Genomic DNA, 14,136 nt, shown 5'->3' with positions numbered 1-14,136 from the left:
CTAGGGAGATGATATCCACAGCCTTTTCCTTGTTCTCTAGTTGTGTCACCTTGCTGTACAAGGACATTTGTTGGTCAGGCAGGACCTGTCTTCCACAAACCCATTCTGTCTGGGCCTGAACTCCTGGTTGTCCTGTCTCATGTTCAGAGCAACCATTTTACGCCATAAGCTTCAGCCCTACAACTTTTAAACAAGCCAGCAAAGTAACAGCTGGCAAACCCCTGCCAAAGAGTGAGAGGACTTAGTTATGGTCACTGCTGAAATGGTGGTGAACAGTGCTGTGTGGGGAGAGGGGAGATGCAGCAACATTGGGAGCAGCTGCCAGGCACTTGGAGCCTAGCAGCTGCCTGTGGGCAGAAGACATGTCCAGAACTCCATCCTTGCCAGTGTTCCAGTGTTCAAGGTCAAGTTTGATGGGGCTCTGAGCAACCTGACATAGTGGGTGGCATCCTAGCCCAAAGTGGCGGGGTTAAGAACTAGACCATATTTAAAGTTCCTTCCCATCTAAACTATTCTATGATTCTGTGAATTCCCTTTCCCCTGTCTTCTTCTCCCCCTTTCTACCCCACTTCTTTTCTTCCTTTCCCCTCTTTTTTCCTTTTTCTCTCCTTTTCCCCGTTTTTCCTCCTTTTCCCTTTTTTTTCCTTCATCCATTTTTTCCCCTCTACCCTCCTCCCCCGCTCGCCCTTCTCGCTTTATTTCTGTATTTTTTGTTTCCTTTTCTTCCCTTTTACTTTTCGGCCGTGCTGTACCCAGCAGGTTTCCGGCCCCGGAGCAGCTCCAGCCCGCGCCCAGCGCCGCAGCCCGGCTCTGCGGGGTCCGGCCAGGGCCGGGGCGGTGCCGCGGGGGCTGCGGGCGGAGCGGCCCCGGCCCCTCCCCGGGGCGGAGGGAGCCGAGCCGAGCCGAGCCGAGCCCGCCGGAGTCGCGCTGCCTGCCCGCTTCATCCCCTCCGTCTTCCCCGCGGCTTCGGTGATGTCGTCGGGCGGCAGCCTGAGCACCATGCAGCGGCTGGTGGAGCAGCTGAAGCTGGAGGCGGCCGTGGAGAGGATCAAGGTGAGGCGGGGCGCGGTGCGGGGTCCCCGGGGCCGGGGTGGGGCGCGGGGTGCCGCCACCCTGGCGGCGGGGCGGGAGAGAGGGGCCGCTCCTGCCTTTCCGTCCGCACCGACCCGCGCCGCCCGCCCTGGGAAGGAAGGGGGCGAGGGGCTTCGAGCCCCCGCCGCACGGCAGTGATGGAGAGAGTGCCGTTCCCTGCTGGAAGCAGCCGTGATAAATAATACAGCAGCTCCTCGTTAGTTCTGCACCAGCAAACAGATAATCGTGAGCAGCTCCTCTTAGCGAAGCCAGCCCGACCTCCCCCCCTGCTTGGGAGCGCTGGCAGGATCTGCGGGGGGAGGCGGTGCGGGGTGGTACCCGCTGGCACACTTGGGGAAGGCGGGGGATTTGCTACGCATGCATGAATCTTCTGCTTGCACATTTCCAGACAAAGGCAACATGATGAGGCGGTCCTGTCGCCTGCCGGCTCCTCAGGTTTGGTGACCTGACCGAGACAGCTCTTGGTTTCCAGCAGATGCGGGGGGTTCATCCCCACGCACAAAGCCCAGCACAATCTGTGAAAGGATGGAAGTCAAATTAATCTATATCCTGCACTTTTCTTGTCCCTCTCCTTGCATTCGCCATTTTTCTCTGGCCAGTCACAAAAGACCAGCTTCCTCAGTCTGACGACGGGTGCCAACACATTGAGCTGCAGGAACTTAGCTAATTGATTTAAAAATAATTCAAAATACTCCTGTCCTGGACTGGTGAAAATTTGAAGTACTCATTGCAAGGTGAAACCACTCTGGCTTTTGGATTTCATCCTAATCAATTTGTTAATGTTACTACATTTTATTAGCAAAACAGAATCAGCAGATGCTTGGTTCACTAAAAGTGACCGTGCTTATCACTGCAATAAGGTGTGAGAATACGTGAAAAACAGCGTGTTTCAGAGTAGAAATGTAGACTTGTGGCAAGAGGAGTATTGTCAAACACAGAAACTGTTGTCCACCAGTTATTGTTGGTGCCTGGATCGCTGTTCCTGCTCATTTCGAGTCATAAATTCAAAATACCCATATACTCCTCCCCACTATTTTTTTGTCGGTGGGGAGTAGCTATAAAATACATAGTTTGTAGTTTACAGGTGTTACTTTGTGGCAGTAACATATTCTGGACTTCTCAAGGCTGTGTGTTTTTATGAGTTTGCTCTCATAATACAGGGAGGCTTGTCCTTGATGGACCTCAGACTCATCTTTCTTGCAGCGCTGTGCACAGCAGTCTCTTCCATGTATGCTCTTCTAGGAGCCTGGTCATGGTTTTGCATTGGTACACAATTAAAAATGTGTTGTATAAATTGTATCATCTGGGTTTCTTTATATGTAGTGCAAAAACAATGTGAAATATATTCAGCTGATGAAAAACTGCTTGGTTCAGTTTTAACAAGCACTGAAATGGGAGAAAACATTGTTCCAGCTACTTTGAATAGACAATGTGCTTCCACACGGAAGCTGGTTATGAAAGGATTTTTAAAAATACATTCCATACTGCCAAGTTCCAATGGTGATTTTTGTTTACCCTGCTGGCTAAAAAAGCAGACAGGAACAATATTTTCAGAAAGAGGAAACTGAGTAGGAAAGAAGTACCCATACACATCTTGCATGCAGGAGGAGCGTGTTTGTCATGTGATGAAATCCTGCAGAAACCTTCTGTGTGAACAGGAGAAAAGAAGAATGTTGTGGGGCATAGGTGGGACTAAGAGTAGGCAGATCTGGTTTCTGTCTTTTGAGGATATACCAGGATATACATAGCTCAGTATGTGTTGGGGGGTTTGGCAGCAAAGTGCAAGGAGATGCTACAGGCACTGCTAACTACCAAAGGAAAAAGCTCCACGTGGCCTTGGCCTGACCAGTGTTGGCTAGTGGCATCTCTGCCTGGTAGCCATGCGGTGCACACTTGGACACCACAAGGGGCAGGCACTGTGGTTGAGGCAGGGGTGCTAATGCTGCAGGGGATCCAAGGGCAGGGCAGGAGACCTCTGCAGCCCCCAGAAAGGGCTTCTCCCCAGGTAAGGAAGGAGTGACAAAGTCTGCTGACTTGGCAGGAATCCTTGCTGCAGATGCTTCTCCTTGTACTCTGCTCAAGAGAACCCGGGAGGCTGATGGGGAAAAAGCTTCTCATAATTCCCTGAAGTGCTGACAGCTGCTGGCTAAATTCAGGCAGTTACTAGGATGAATGTCCTGGAGGCGGGCCTGGAGGAGAGTTGGAAGACAGTCAACAGGAGAGCAGCAAAATACCAAATAAAAGTGTTTTTCCCAGAATTTCCCATGTGTTTCCAGATGCTGTTAGGAGGCATGGCCCAGAATCAAAATTTCAGTGGGGCTCTGGGGTGGTTGCTTTAGATAGGAGGCTGGGAAGTGTGGATGGTCCTTCTAGTTATTGTTTTGGCAACACTGCAGAGTTGTGTCGGAAGAAAAGTCATTATTTCAGGAGTCCTGTAACAAAGGCAGAGGTGAGGTCAGAGGGGAACTTAAAGTTCTATCAATAGATTTAGTATTTCCTTTTATAAAATATGTATCAAACAGCATGGGTTTTGACAGTTCTCTGCAGCTGTTCCTAATGTATGTCTGGGAAACTGGAAATTCCTCTAAGTTTTCCTTCAAAAATGTAGACACATGACTGACTTGCCATCACAAGGAGAGCAGGGGCCTTCAGTGCTGAAGACATTTTACCTTTGGGATCCTGGGCTTGTTCTGCAGCTCTGGACTCTCCTTTTAGGGGGCCAGAGTATGGATTTGAAGTTCTCACTTCACTACTGGGGGAAGATGACAATTTGGACTTCAAAAGCTTTTCATCCTCATCTTACTGCTTTCACTCCTTGTTACTCTTTGTGTTGTTTAGAAGTTTGGAATGAAAATCTTTTTAATAAATTATCAGAAGATTATATCAAGATTGTATCAGAGCTCAAATGTAAATGTCCAAACACCACAGTAGACTGGAAAATGGTCATGGCTCTGAGCATTTTAATGGGAATAAATTGCATCACACTGGCACCTCTGTCCTCTGCATACTTCTGGCTTATCACTGGCATAGTATTTCATGTGTGCTTCATCAGAGCTTTGTAAATTGTGCTTCTGTGCTATTTACTTGATGTTTTAGAATCTAACAGGTGATTTGGCTGCACTCCAGCTCTGTTTGATAATAGCTCTTCAAGAGGAAATGCTTAATAGATGCTTGTGAATGAATTAGTTTCCTCTCTGGATTTTTTTTTCCTTTTCAGGTGTCTCAGGCAGCTGCAGAACTCCAGCAGTACTGTATGCAAAATGCCTGCAAAGATGCCTTGCTTGTTGGGGTTCCTGCAGGGAGCAATCCCTTCCGAGAACCCCGATCCTGTGCTCTGCTCTGAAATCAGGTAATAAAGTCACAGGTGCCATGCCAACCACTCTAATTTGAAACCCAAGTCCTTGAGGGGACAAAGACAGTAATAGTTGTTTTAGTGTTGAGCTCTTGCTCAAGTGTCCATCATTTCTCTGCTGGTTCTGCAAATGGCTTTCTGGGTTTTTTAGGTGTGGCAGTTGAAGCATGTCTCTCTTTTCTACAGCTCTTTCTAGAGGTGTTTTCTTTATGAGTTGTTTTATTTTGTTGGCATCATTGTGTTCTTGTGTTTATGTAGTAATAAAGTAATTAGCAGCATACAAACTAATTAAAATTGTCTAAGACACACAGCTGTGTTTGACACAGCCAGGCAGTAGACAGTCACATAGCCAGCTTGGAGAAGAATGTGTCAATTTTGTATGTTCTGGTGACTAGCTCACAGCTTAAGCAAGACTCATGTTAAAATACGTTTAGTTCTTTAATGCCATATTGCAGTTCATTTTGCGGTGTCTGTCCTTAGGCTCTTCCTGTTCTTACTGTTGGTACAGAACCAAAACCAGTGGAAGTAGAGAGGAGCTGAGGAAACCTGTAATCACATCCTTTGTGATCTTTTTCAGCACAGATCTAAGGGATGAGCTACTCCCTGAACTCTGCCTTAGTGCTCTGCATTGCCTGTACCCCTGTGACACCTGCAGAGTAGGTGGGTGGGTGGCCGTCCAACATTTGCAAACCTTTGGGATCCAGTTCCATGATTCCCAGTCTGGCCTCTCCCATTTGTCACAAAAGTTATCAGCGGTTGTAGCAGGAGAGAGAAAGATCATGCACACTAGTAGTCTTGAGCAGAACATCATCATAACTTGGAAAATCTTCTTTTGTTTGACACACAAATTTGGAACTAGGATAGTCAGAAGGGGTTACTTCTCCTTAAAAGAAAAAATATAAATAGTTCCTGCTAAAGAACTGAAAAATCTACAGAGAGTGAAAGAAACACAGAAGTCTGTTCTTTTGATGAGAGTGCTATTAAAGAAAAAAACTTAATGTTTTCTCTAAGGGCAGAATTTAAGCTATAACATGAAGTCCTTGTAGAATCTTCCCCTTGCTGCTGCCAGTTGTTCCTGAGCTTGCACTTGAGCTTTTGCCTCATCAAATGCATGGCTTCAATTGTTGCTACACAGGTTTAACAAAATAGGATTGAACCTAAAGAAAGGGAACAACTGAACATGAGATGCTTTTCTGGAAAAATTTGGAGAGGGTGAAGAAAAAGCAGATTTTCTTAATTTGGGTACTACTTGTAACTCTTCCTGCAAATAAGATAAAGTTTTTAATGACCATTGCATATGTTCTTCTGTTATTTAAGCAGCCTTTATACTTTTTGGTTTTTGAGGAGTCTGTGTGTGTGTGTGTGTGTGTGTGTCTATGTATTTTGAGGTGATCACATCATACAGATGCATTACAAAGTATCTTCTCAGAAGGACTTGATGATTAATTTACAGTACGTTTAAAATTGCATCACTCAGCCCAAGATGTCATTTGGTATTTTTTTGCTGATAGATCAAATATTTAGTTTATTATTCTTGTGTTACCACAGGATCATAAAAAATTCAGAGCAAAGTAAAAAAGCCGGTTAAAAATTTTATGATATGGTGAGGATACCAGCATCCAGCAAAGGATAGTCATTTGGTTTTTCTCAGTGCAAAGAAACTGTTGTAGTTTGTAAGAGAAATTACATTTATTAGCTTAAGAAGATGGCATTTAATAAGCCTTTTTTCTTCTTCTTGTAGGGAAGGTCATTGGAGAATTGCCTTCAAGCATGACATGAATAACAACTGCCTTTCCTTCACAAGAAAAGTCTGTCTTTTATGTGGCTAAAACAGCATCCTAGATATCTGTCTGTGTGTTCTTGTGAATCTGTATTCCACTACATTTTAGTAATGTTCTTGAAGCTTTTTAATGTAACTCTTTTCATAATCATCCCCACTTTTACTACACTATGCTAACTATACGAGTATTACTTGAGAAGTTTACATTTTAGAAATGAAAAAAAAATGTGAATTTTTAACCAAATTACTTACTCTGATCTTGATACACTATAACACCAGAATAATAACAAAAAATATTCAAGGGGATTTTTTTTTTTTTTCCCCCCAAAATAAAACAACCCAAAAGTGAATAATTAAAGCTAAATGCTGTTAGTGCAGAAGTAATGTCCTCAGGGGACTTTTTGCTTGCATTAGCAAGATCTGGAACCAAGTTTAATTTTTTATCAAGTGTATCTCAGTGCATAAATGACACATTTTAGTAACTGCTGAACACAACGTGTAGCAGAGGCTTGACTCCTAAAGCATGTTTCTTGCAATACTTCTAGTCTGTAAGCCTCCTTCTACTTTGTAATACTGCTGTGGTGGAACTTTCTTGATGTATTTAAAATGTTACCAAACAGACACTAAAATCTGTGAACACCCAAAGATAATTGCATGCATCATTGTCACGGTTTGCAATACACAGAATTTACTAAAATGTGCTTGGTCATTTGCCTTCACTTTTTTGATAGAGCACTTTTACAAGAACAACTTTTTAAATAGGTTTTTAATTTTGTCTACTTTGTATTGTTTGTATTAATCTTTTAGAAGTTTGGAAATAAAATTCCTTTCCCTCTTTGCTTTGAACTCATTGTGTAATTGTAATAAAGAGCAGCTAGTGCAAGGAAGAGGATACTTGGATTTTGCAGTGGGAGGGAAGGCCTCAAGATCTTTGTTCTTTTGGGGAACAGAAGGTTGGATTTTTAGAAGCTGTATCATATTAGTAGAAAAGTCCTATTCGTATCAATTTACCATGTTTTTAAATACTAACAATGTTATGTGACTCACACATTTTGAAGCTGTAAGGAAAAACTCTGCAGTCTGAGTACTTAGTGTTCATGAATGTTAACTGAAATGGGGCAACAATGTCCTCCAGACAGTTCAGTCTTTGTCAAATATTTTCATTGCAGAAAGACTCCAAAATGAGAACTGTAGTACTGACAGTATATATTGTGCCTTTAAATACAGAACAGTCTTCTTTCAGTGTTTCTCTTCACTCTGAATTCCTTTCACTGTAAGCTATTTAAGTATAGTAATTTTTCTATTAGTACTGGGCACAGATATGGAAATCCAGAGAAAACCAAATTACTCTTGCACAGAGGCCATCAGAGGTTTGGTTTGAGGCCAAAATGTTAAAGATACTGAGGAGTGTGAACATCAAAAGCCTTTGGACAGCCAACATATGACTGCTGCCTACTTCCTCCCAGGCAAGCCCTTCGTATTTCTTCTACCTCTTGAGAAAGAACCTCCCCTCATCCCACACCCGTTTCTCTCCCCAGAAGCCCTCTTGCGTGCACTTTCAGGCTCAGCAATGTCAGTTGGAGCTTGGGTTTTGAAGTGGCTGCTGAGCTGGCATAAGGAGTGGCCAAATCACAGTGTACAGCAGAGAGCCACCACTGCTAGACAGCCACCAACCACTGTTGTTTCTTGGCTGCCCTGCCCAACTCCATCCGGTCTCTTGCAGCTGGAGCACCAGGTCAACACAGCTGGAGTAGCACTGTGAGCAGGACCTGGCTGCATCAGGGTCTTGCACCATCAAAGACTAGAAAGATCTGTGCAGCAGTTGTGAGATGGATTGGGAACACTCCACTCCAATGTCCCTCTGAGCATGGTGTTTATTCCTCAGACATGGATTCCAGCCTCTTCAGAGCAGTGAGGTTGCTGCACCTCCTCGCTCTCAGGTCCATGCATATCTGAGCTGCTGAGTAGAAGCCAGGAGAGGTGCAACAGCAATGCTACCTCTGCCCTCCCAGGGCACGTTCTGTGAGAGAAGTCGAGTGTCAGAACAAGCTCCACAACAGGACTGGTCGGCACTGAGGCTCTTTGGTTCCCATTGGCAATCAGTTTGGTGAAATATGCCCGTGCTGGTTACTTTGTGCTGGCTGGGTGGCTGTATCTCAGCAGTTCAGCATTTCCAGGTCCCCTTTCCTTGGCATAACCAAAGAAACCGACAAACGAGCCTGGGTGGCTGACAGATTCTGTAGGCAGGAGAACATTTGTCCCTTACCTACTCAGTCTACAGGGCAATGTCTTTTCTCCAGCTGCAGGTGTACCTGGGTTTGCACAACTGCTGAACTGAACTCAGTGATGGCTTAGACCAGGGCTACCATCACATTTTGCCACTTGTGCTCCAACAGGTGTGATCTGCAGTGAGGTGGACAACTGTGGGCAGCATCTCAGCTTCCTTTACCATAGACTATCCAAGAGGGCTATCTGCTGCACAGAGGCCTTTGATACCATCTGATGGCAGCAGGTCCTAGAGGATGCCCACAGTAAAGAAGGTTGAGTGAGTGTGCACATTTGTATGCTCAGTGCCTCACATGAGCCACAAGCCCCCTTTTCTCACAGTCACCTCTCCCAGCTGATCAGCAAGGCTCTTCTCCATCTACAGCTGCCTCCTGCCTGGTCACTAATATGTTTGTAAACTTGTTCCAGGAGTGGAGTGTCCCTACCTGCTTATGTAAGACTGGACATTAGATTTTGTACTGTGCCTTTTTGTCTAAGAATTAGTTCCTTCCTAATTCACAGGTAATATGGGGGGGGGCGGGGGGGGCGGGAATAGAAGGGAGGGAGGAGTGGGGAAAGGAATCACCTTGGTTCAGTAGCAATTCTACTCCACATTAAACGGACAAAAGGAGGGGGAAGAATGTAATTTATAAATTTGTCAATGTGTCCATATCTGTGAGAGACTGAGATTTGTCATAAAGAAATACTGTAAAAAACAATTGATCATTGCAAGCCCTTTTCCTTATCTTCCACTACATTACCAGTAATTTAATTGTACACTGACTTTTTTTCTACCTAATGGAAACTTAACACTAACAGCACTTGAATATTTTTATTTAATGTAGACAATATGCCTTTGTTTTTAAAGTTATTGACAGATTATCTATGCTATGCTTTCACAACTGTTCATGTGGAAGTTCTGGTGTCAGCCTTTGCCTGTGGAAGAGGAGAACATAAATACATAACTTGGCACTGGCAGCTATAATTTTCTCAAACTGTGGTCATCTGTGACTGAGACTTTGTAGAGCTGTACTTTAAAAAAACCAAATTCCTGGTTCTAGAAATCTGGGTGGTAGTTCTGAACAACATAACCCATGATGCAGAAGAAGTAAAATGGTTTGGTTAGGTGACCACAAAAATGGGCCATGTATAGTAAGCAAATTGCAACTTTTATTTCAGTGTTTCTCTTATTCTAGGAAACAGTGTCTTGTTTGCAATTTTATGAGAAATCTTTTTATGTTACCACTCGTGAAAGGTATTTTCTCAAATCTTCCACACAATCAGTGTACAAATAATTCAGGTATATGACTGTGAATTAAAATTGCAGTTAGTGCTGTCATAGCTTTTTCAAGCTTTTTTCAAGAATTCAGTCAAAAACCAGCACTCTGTTTTCTCTGAGAGACCAAATCTTTCTTCCCTAAGTGCTGGTTTCATTTACTCAAATAGAGAATATGTGCTTAACGAAGGTTTAATGTCAAATATTTAAATGCAAGCATAAACCTTAAACTTGGTGGTTTCTCTTTTACTACTTCCCTGCCTGCCCCCCCTTCTGTTACTGCATCAAATTAAAAAAGATTAATGAGTTTGAAACCTGAATCATCTCAACTGAAGGTCCCTGAACAGAGAGAGACATTCTGGATCTGGCTGGCATGCCTGTGCAAACCGTTTATGCATTCCTGCAGCAGAATGGAGTTACTGTCTCCCATTGCTCCCACACATATTTCCAGTTTTGTTGCCAAATCTTTTGATGGAAGGTGAGGGTTTGGGTACTATCCTATCCTGTAACTGAGAAAAATTTTTCTTTTAATCCAATCTTTTACCCCTTCTATTTGTACCCTATAATATCTGGATCTGCCTCCCAGATGACTTTCATCCCCCCCATACTTGCCAATACCCTGCAGAAGGCTGAAAAACATGGATGCCAACAAATGGCCTCCAGCAGGTTGGGGTGAGGGTCACAGCTTAGTTCCCTGAATCAAATCTATGAGAATGCTAAATTTCAATGCAGTCTTCTCATGTTGTCCATAAAACAAAGAGCTTTTTCCTAGACTAAGTATGATTAAAATGAGCTCAGGAACTCATTCCTGAAGAAGCTGCCAGAAGAAAAGTAGAACAGAGCCCAGGGGACAGCTACAAAAGTCACAGCTGCAACAGCAAGAAATCTCTGAGACTTTGAGAAGCCTTGAGATGTCTTGAGATTTTGGCAGATCTAGCCTGTCCTTTACACTGGAAAAGCAGCAGGCTCAGGGAGCAAACACAGGTGCCTTGAAAACTCAGAGCAAGCCTCAGCATCTGTTTTTTTCCATTAATATTTTTTTAATATATAAAGAGTGATAAAGTCATTCACCCATGACAACAGAGAAACAGTAATTATGCAGCTTCAAGAAACTAGTTTGTTTAGCAAAATTTTAAAAACATACCGAAGAATCCTGATCTAGTAAGAATTTCCAAATCCTAACTTCTTTCTAAAAACTAACAATAATTTATTTCCCTTTTAAAGAGTTCAAGAATGAATAAAAGAAGTATGTAATATGCAAATCCCCATTCTGCTCAAAAGAATTTAAGACGTGTTTGTCCATCTCTTCTTCCAGGGACTCTTTCATATGTCAATTTCCTTTTTTTGAACTCCTGTACTTCTGGAAATCCTGAATCTGAAACAGAAGTGGAGAAAAGAAAGACCATGATAAACTATAAGTACAACATGTATGCAGACTTATCCATGTGTTTCTCAGAAGCAGTGACAGACTTTGGCTTTAACTGGTGTGTCATAAAATAAAATGTGTAGAGATTAATATTTTCTACTTGCTGCTACTGACCCGTTTTATGCATATTGTCCTGTAATAGGAATATGGGACCTTATACAAAAATAAATAAATCAACCTATACTTAACTACGATATTTTACAAAATATTTAATGTTCATTTCTATTTAATTAATACTACACTTAGAACTATACTGTAATTGTTGAAATTTAGCTCTTTTTAACCAGACATAGTCACATTTCTAAGTTGTTTTAAGAAGCTACTTACATTGGTAATATTTAAGTGCTCAAACAATGTATTTGAGAAGTTGCTTATTCAAAACAAGTTACTGTAAGGAAATTATATTTAGTCTCTACAAAAAGTATTGTCAGAAAATGCTAAAACTGACCTAAGGATTTGATCTGTTGCAGTGGAAATAGTGGCTTGGCATGGTGTCATGAATTATCTGTGGTTTAGTGAGAGCTTGATCTGATACCTGAAGAATCTTTGCTGTTTGTTCCCAGTGTTTCTTTTTAACTAAACTCTACATATTTCTTAATTTTTTGCTTTCAGAGGCCTTTACTGTATTAAGGTAAAGTTAGGTTTTGGTTTTTGTTTTTTTTTTTTTGGTTGGTTGGTTTTTAAAATTTTTTGGGGGGGGGTGGGATGGTTTGCATTAACGTGCAAAACTATTTTGTGTACTTATTTTTCCTCTGGTTGGTGAATTATAAAGTAGAATAAGCCTGTTCTTCTAAAATATAAACCAAGAATCACTTTTCCTTGTTTTGATTTGATTCACATTCAAGTGTACTCTTGACCTACTGAGCAAGAATAATAAAGAAAGCTTATCAGTTGGAGATCCCAGTGTTTTCAGTACGGTATCACCATAAAATGTGGTACCAGGTGAATCTTCCCTGATTTCTACTGAAATATATTGCACATAGAATGCTATCAGAATATTTGCTACCTACTCAGCAATACTGCAGGTCTCAGTTGTAATTCCAGAGGAGCAAAAGGTCTGTTCTGATTTTCTGCATAAACATTTAAATTTACATACATTGAAAATTAAAATAAGTCCACCATATCAAATTAACTTTTTCTCCCTTTACCTCCATAATTACCCTAAGCAGTCCATGAAAGAGTGATTAAAATTAGTTTACGTGAATGAGTCTGATCTGATTAGTGGAAGCATTTTAATGCTGCGCTGACCTTCTAGCACCAAGAGATTTAATGACAGCCAGCAACAGACAAATCATAAATTAAGTAATCTGTACTAGGTGATAGTCACTTTTTAAAAACAAACTTGTATTTTTTAAAAAAATATGGCATCTCACCTACTGGGAAATAGAAGAATCAAAAAAACATGCTACAATAAATGATATAGCAACACATAGTCTGACAGGGAGAAGTCATAGGGACTTTCTTAGTTGTAAGACTCTGTGGATACATATTATGGTTTGTTGAAAAAGGTTTCAAGCTTACTATATTTGATAGAGTAAACCAGGAATAAGAAAACTACAAAAAAAGAGAAGCCTAATATTTTGTATAAGGACTGTACACACTTTCAGGGTAAACAAAATGAAGTATTTTTTGAAGTACACATCATACCATCTCTTTGAAAATACAAGCTTTGGAATCATTTCAAGTGGAGAGTTTACCCCTGGAGATACTAGCTAAAAAAATAATCCAGGAACAAGGAAACATATGAAACAAACTTAGAAAATTTTCAGAGTGCCATTTTTACTCCATTTGTGCCAATAGCAAAATAAAGCCATTAGGAGAATCTGAATTTCACCCTCAGGATTTGCTGAATTTCCTTTTTGTCCTATAGAGAAAATACAGTCTTTTGTAGACCCTTCTCCAACTCTATGTTTACAAAACAATCTTCCCTATAACTTTTAAATTAGTTCTGGCATGTTCATTATATTTTAGGCACTGTCAAAGAGAAAAGAAGCTGAATCTTACAGTATTGAAGAGTTATGCTTTTCAATATTTACCAGGGAAAATAATGGCAGCAACACCATTCTAGTTCATTTGGTTTGGCCTTTTTTTTATTTTATTTTTAAATACCCCAAGGCATCTTTATGCTCAAAACAAAACCTGTAATTTTCTTCTTTTATCACAGAAAAAATACATATGCAAATAAGTTTTAGCATGCAATTTAGGGAGCATGCAATTGTTGGGTTGAATTTGATTTAACAGCTATTTAAATAAAAGATAAAATACAGTCTTACACATACTCTTTAAAACTTTGAAGTTGAATAACAAGAAAGAATTTCAGCAAAATCTGCTTACTTTGGACCTACCTGTTTTAGTATTTTCTTTGGTCCAGAAGAATGGAGGCCTTTGTTTTCTCTTTCCTTTACATCCTCCACCTATTTGGTTAAAATTCAGATTTGGAAGCTTATCCATACCATCAAAGAAATCAGAGAGAAAATCATCATGCGCAAGTGAATTATGTGGGCTTGTGGATAAAGAGTCATTCCACAGAGGCTGGGCAATTTGAATTTCTGGGCTGTTACATGTTGTGTCTGTAAATTCTTCTAGAAAACTCTTAAAACTTTCCTGAGGTGCACAGTCACTGAAAGTTGCAAAGAAGTCCTCTTTTTCACAGTCTTTGGAAGAATTATCAGAGCTATCATGCATCCTGAAAGGCTGTCTTTGAACATGGAGAGAATTTTTAACTTCTAGATGAGCAAAATCTTCATAGTCCTTTGACACAGCAATGAAATCTGGCTTCCTCCTTGTAATTACATCTGATAAGCATGCTTTCTTTCGCATACAGCTTGGAAGATCAGAATTTAAAACACCCTTACGATGATTCAGTGGAGGAATTAGGGGTTCAAAATTCATATGAGACATTCCTGGTAGAGAAAAATTTGGACTATTTTATTTGAAAAATGAAA

At 41.3% G+C, this 14,136-nt stretch overlaps 2 protein-coding genes across 11 annotated transcripts in view; one reads left to right on the top strand and one right to left on the bottom strand.

Annotated features, from left to right (window-relative positions):
- The first annotated feature begins 858 nt into the window (after positions 1–858).
- GNG10 (G protein subunit gamma 10) lies at positions 859–7,070 on the top strand. Its single transcript, XM_086869327.1, has 3 exons — positions 859–1,053; positions 4,310–4,441; positions 6,186–7,070. The coding sequence occupies exons 1-2, from the start codon at positions 973–975 to the stop codon at positions 4,433–4,435; spliced, it is 207 nt and encodes a 68-aa protein (XP_086725453.1). The 5' UTR covers positions 859–972; the 3' UTR covers positions 4,436–4,441; positions 6,186–7,070.
- Positions 7,071–10,784: 3,714 nt separating this feature from the next.
- SHOC1 (shortage in chiasmata 1) overlaps positions 10,785–14,136 on the bottom strand; it is a 94,934-nt gene continuing 91,582 nt past the window's right edge. For all 10 annotated transcript variants that reach the window (XR_015281045.1, XM_023944340.2, XM_023944339.2 and 7 more), the window contains 2 exons: positions 13,537–14,094; positions 10,785–11,140 (listed from right to left, as the gene is read on the bottom strand). Coding sequence is in view for 9 of the 10 variants with exons in the window: in XM_023944340.2 (XP_023800108.2) it covers positions 11,040–11,140; positions 13,537–14,094 (659 nt within the window). In the remaining variant the exon portion in view is untranslated. The remainder of the gene's footprint in view (positions 11,141–13,536; positions 14,095–14,136) is intronic.

The sequence above is a fragment of the Cyanistes caeruleus genome, chromosome Z (genome assembly GCF_971803275.1).
Source record: "Cyanistes caeruleus chromosome Z, bCyaCae1.hap1.1, whole genome shotgun sequence".
NCBI lineage: Eukaryota > Metazoa > Chordata > Aves > Passeriformes > Paridae > Cyanistes > Cyanistes caeruleus.
This window is presented reverse-complemented; position numbering and strand designations above follow the sequence as displayed.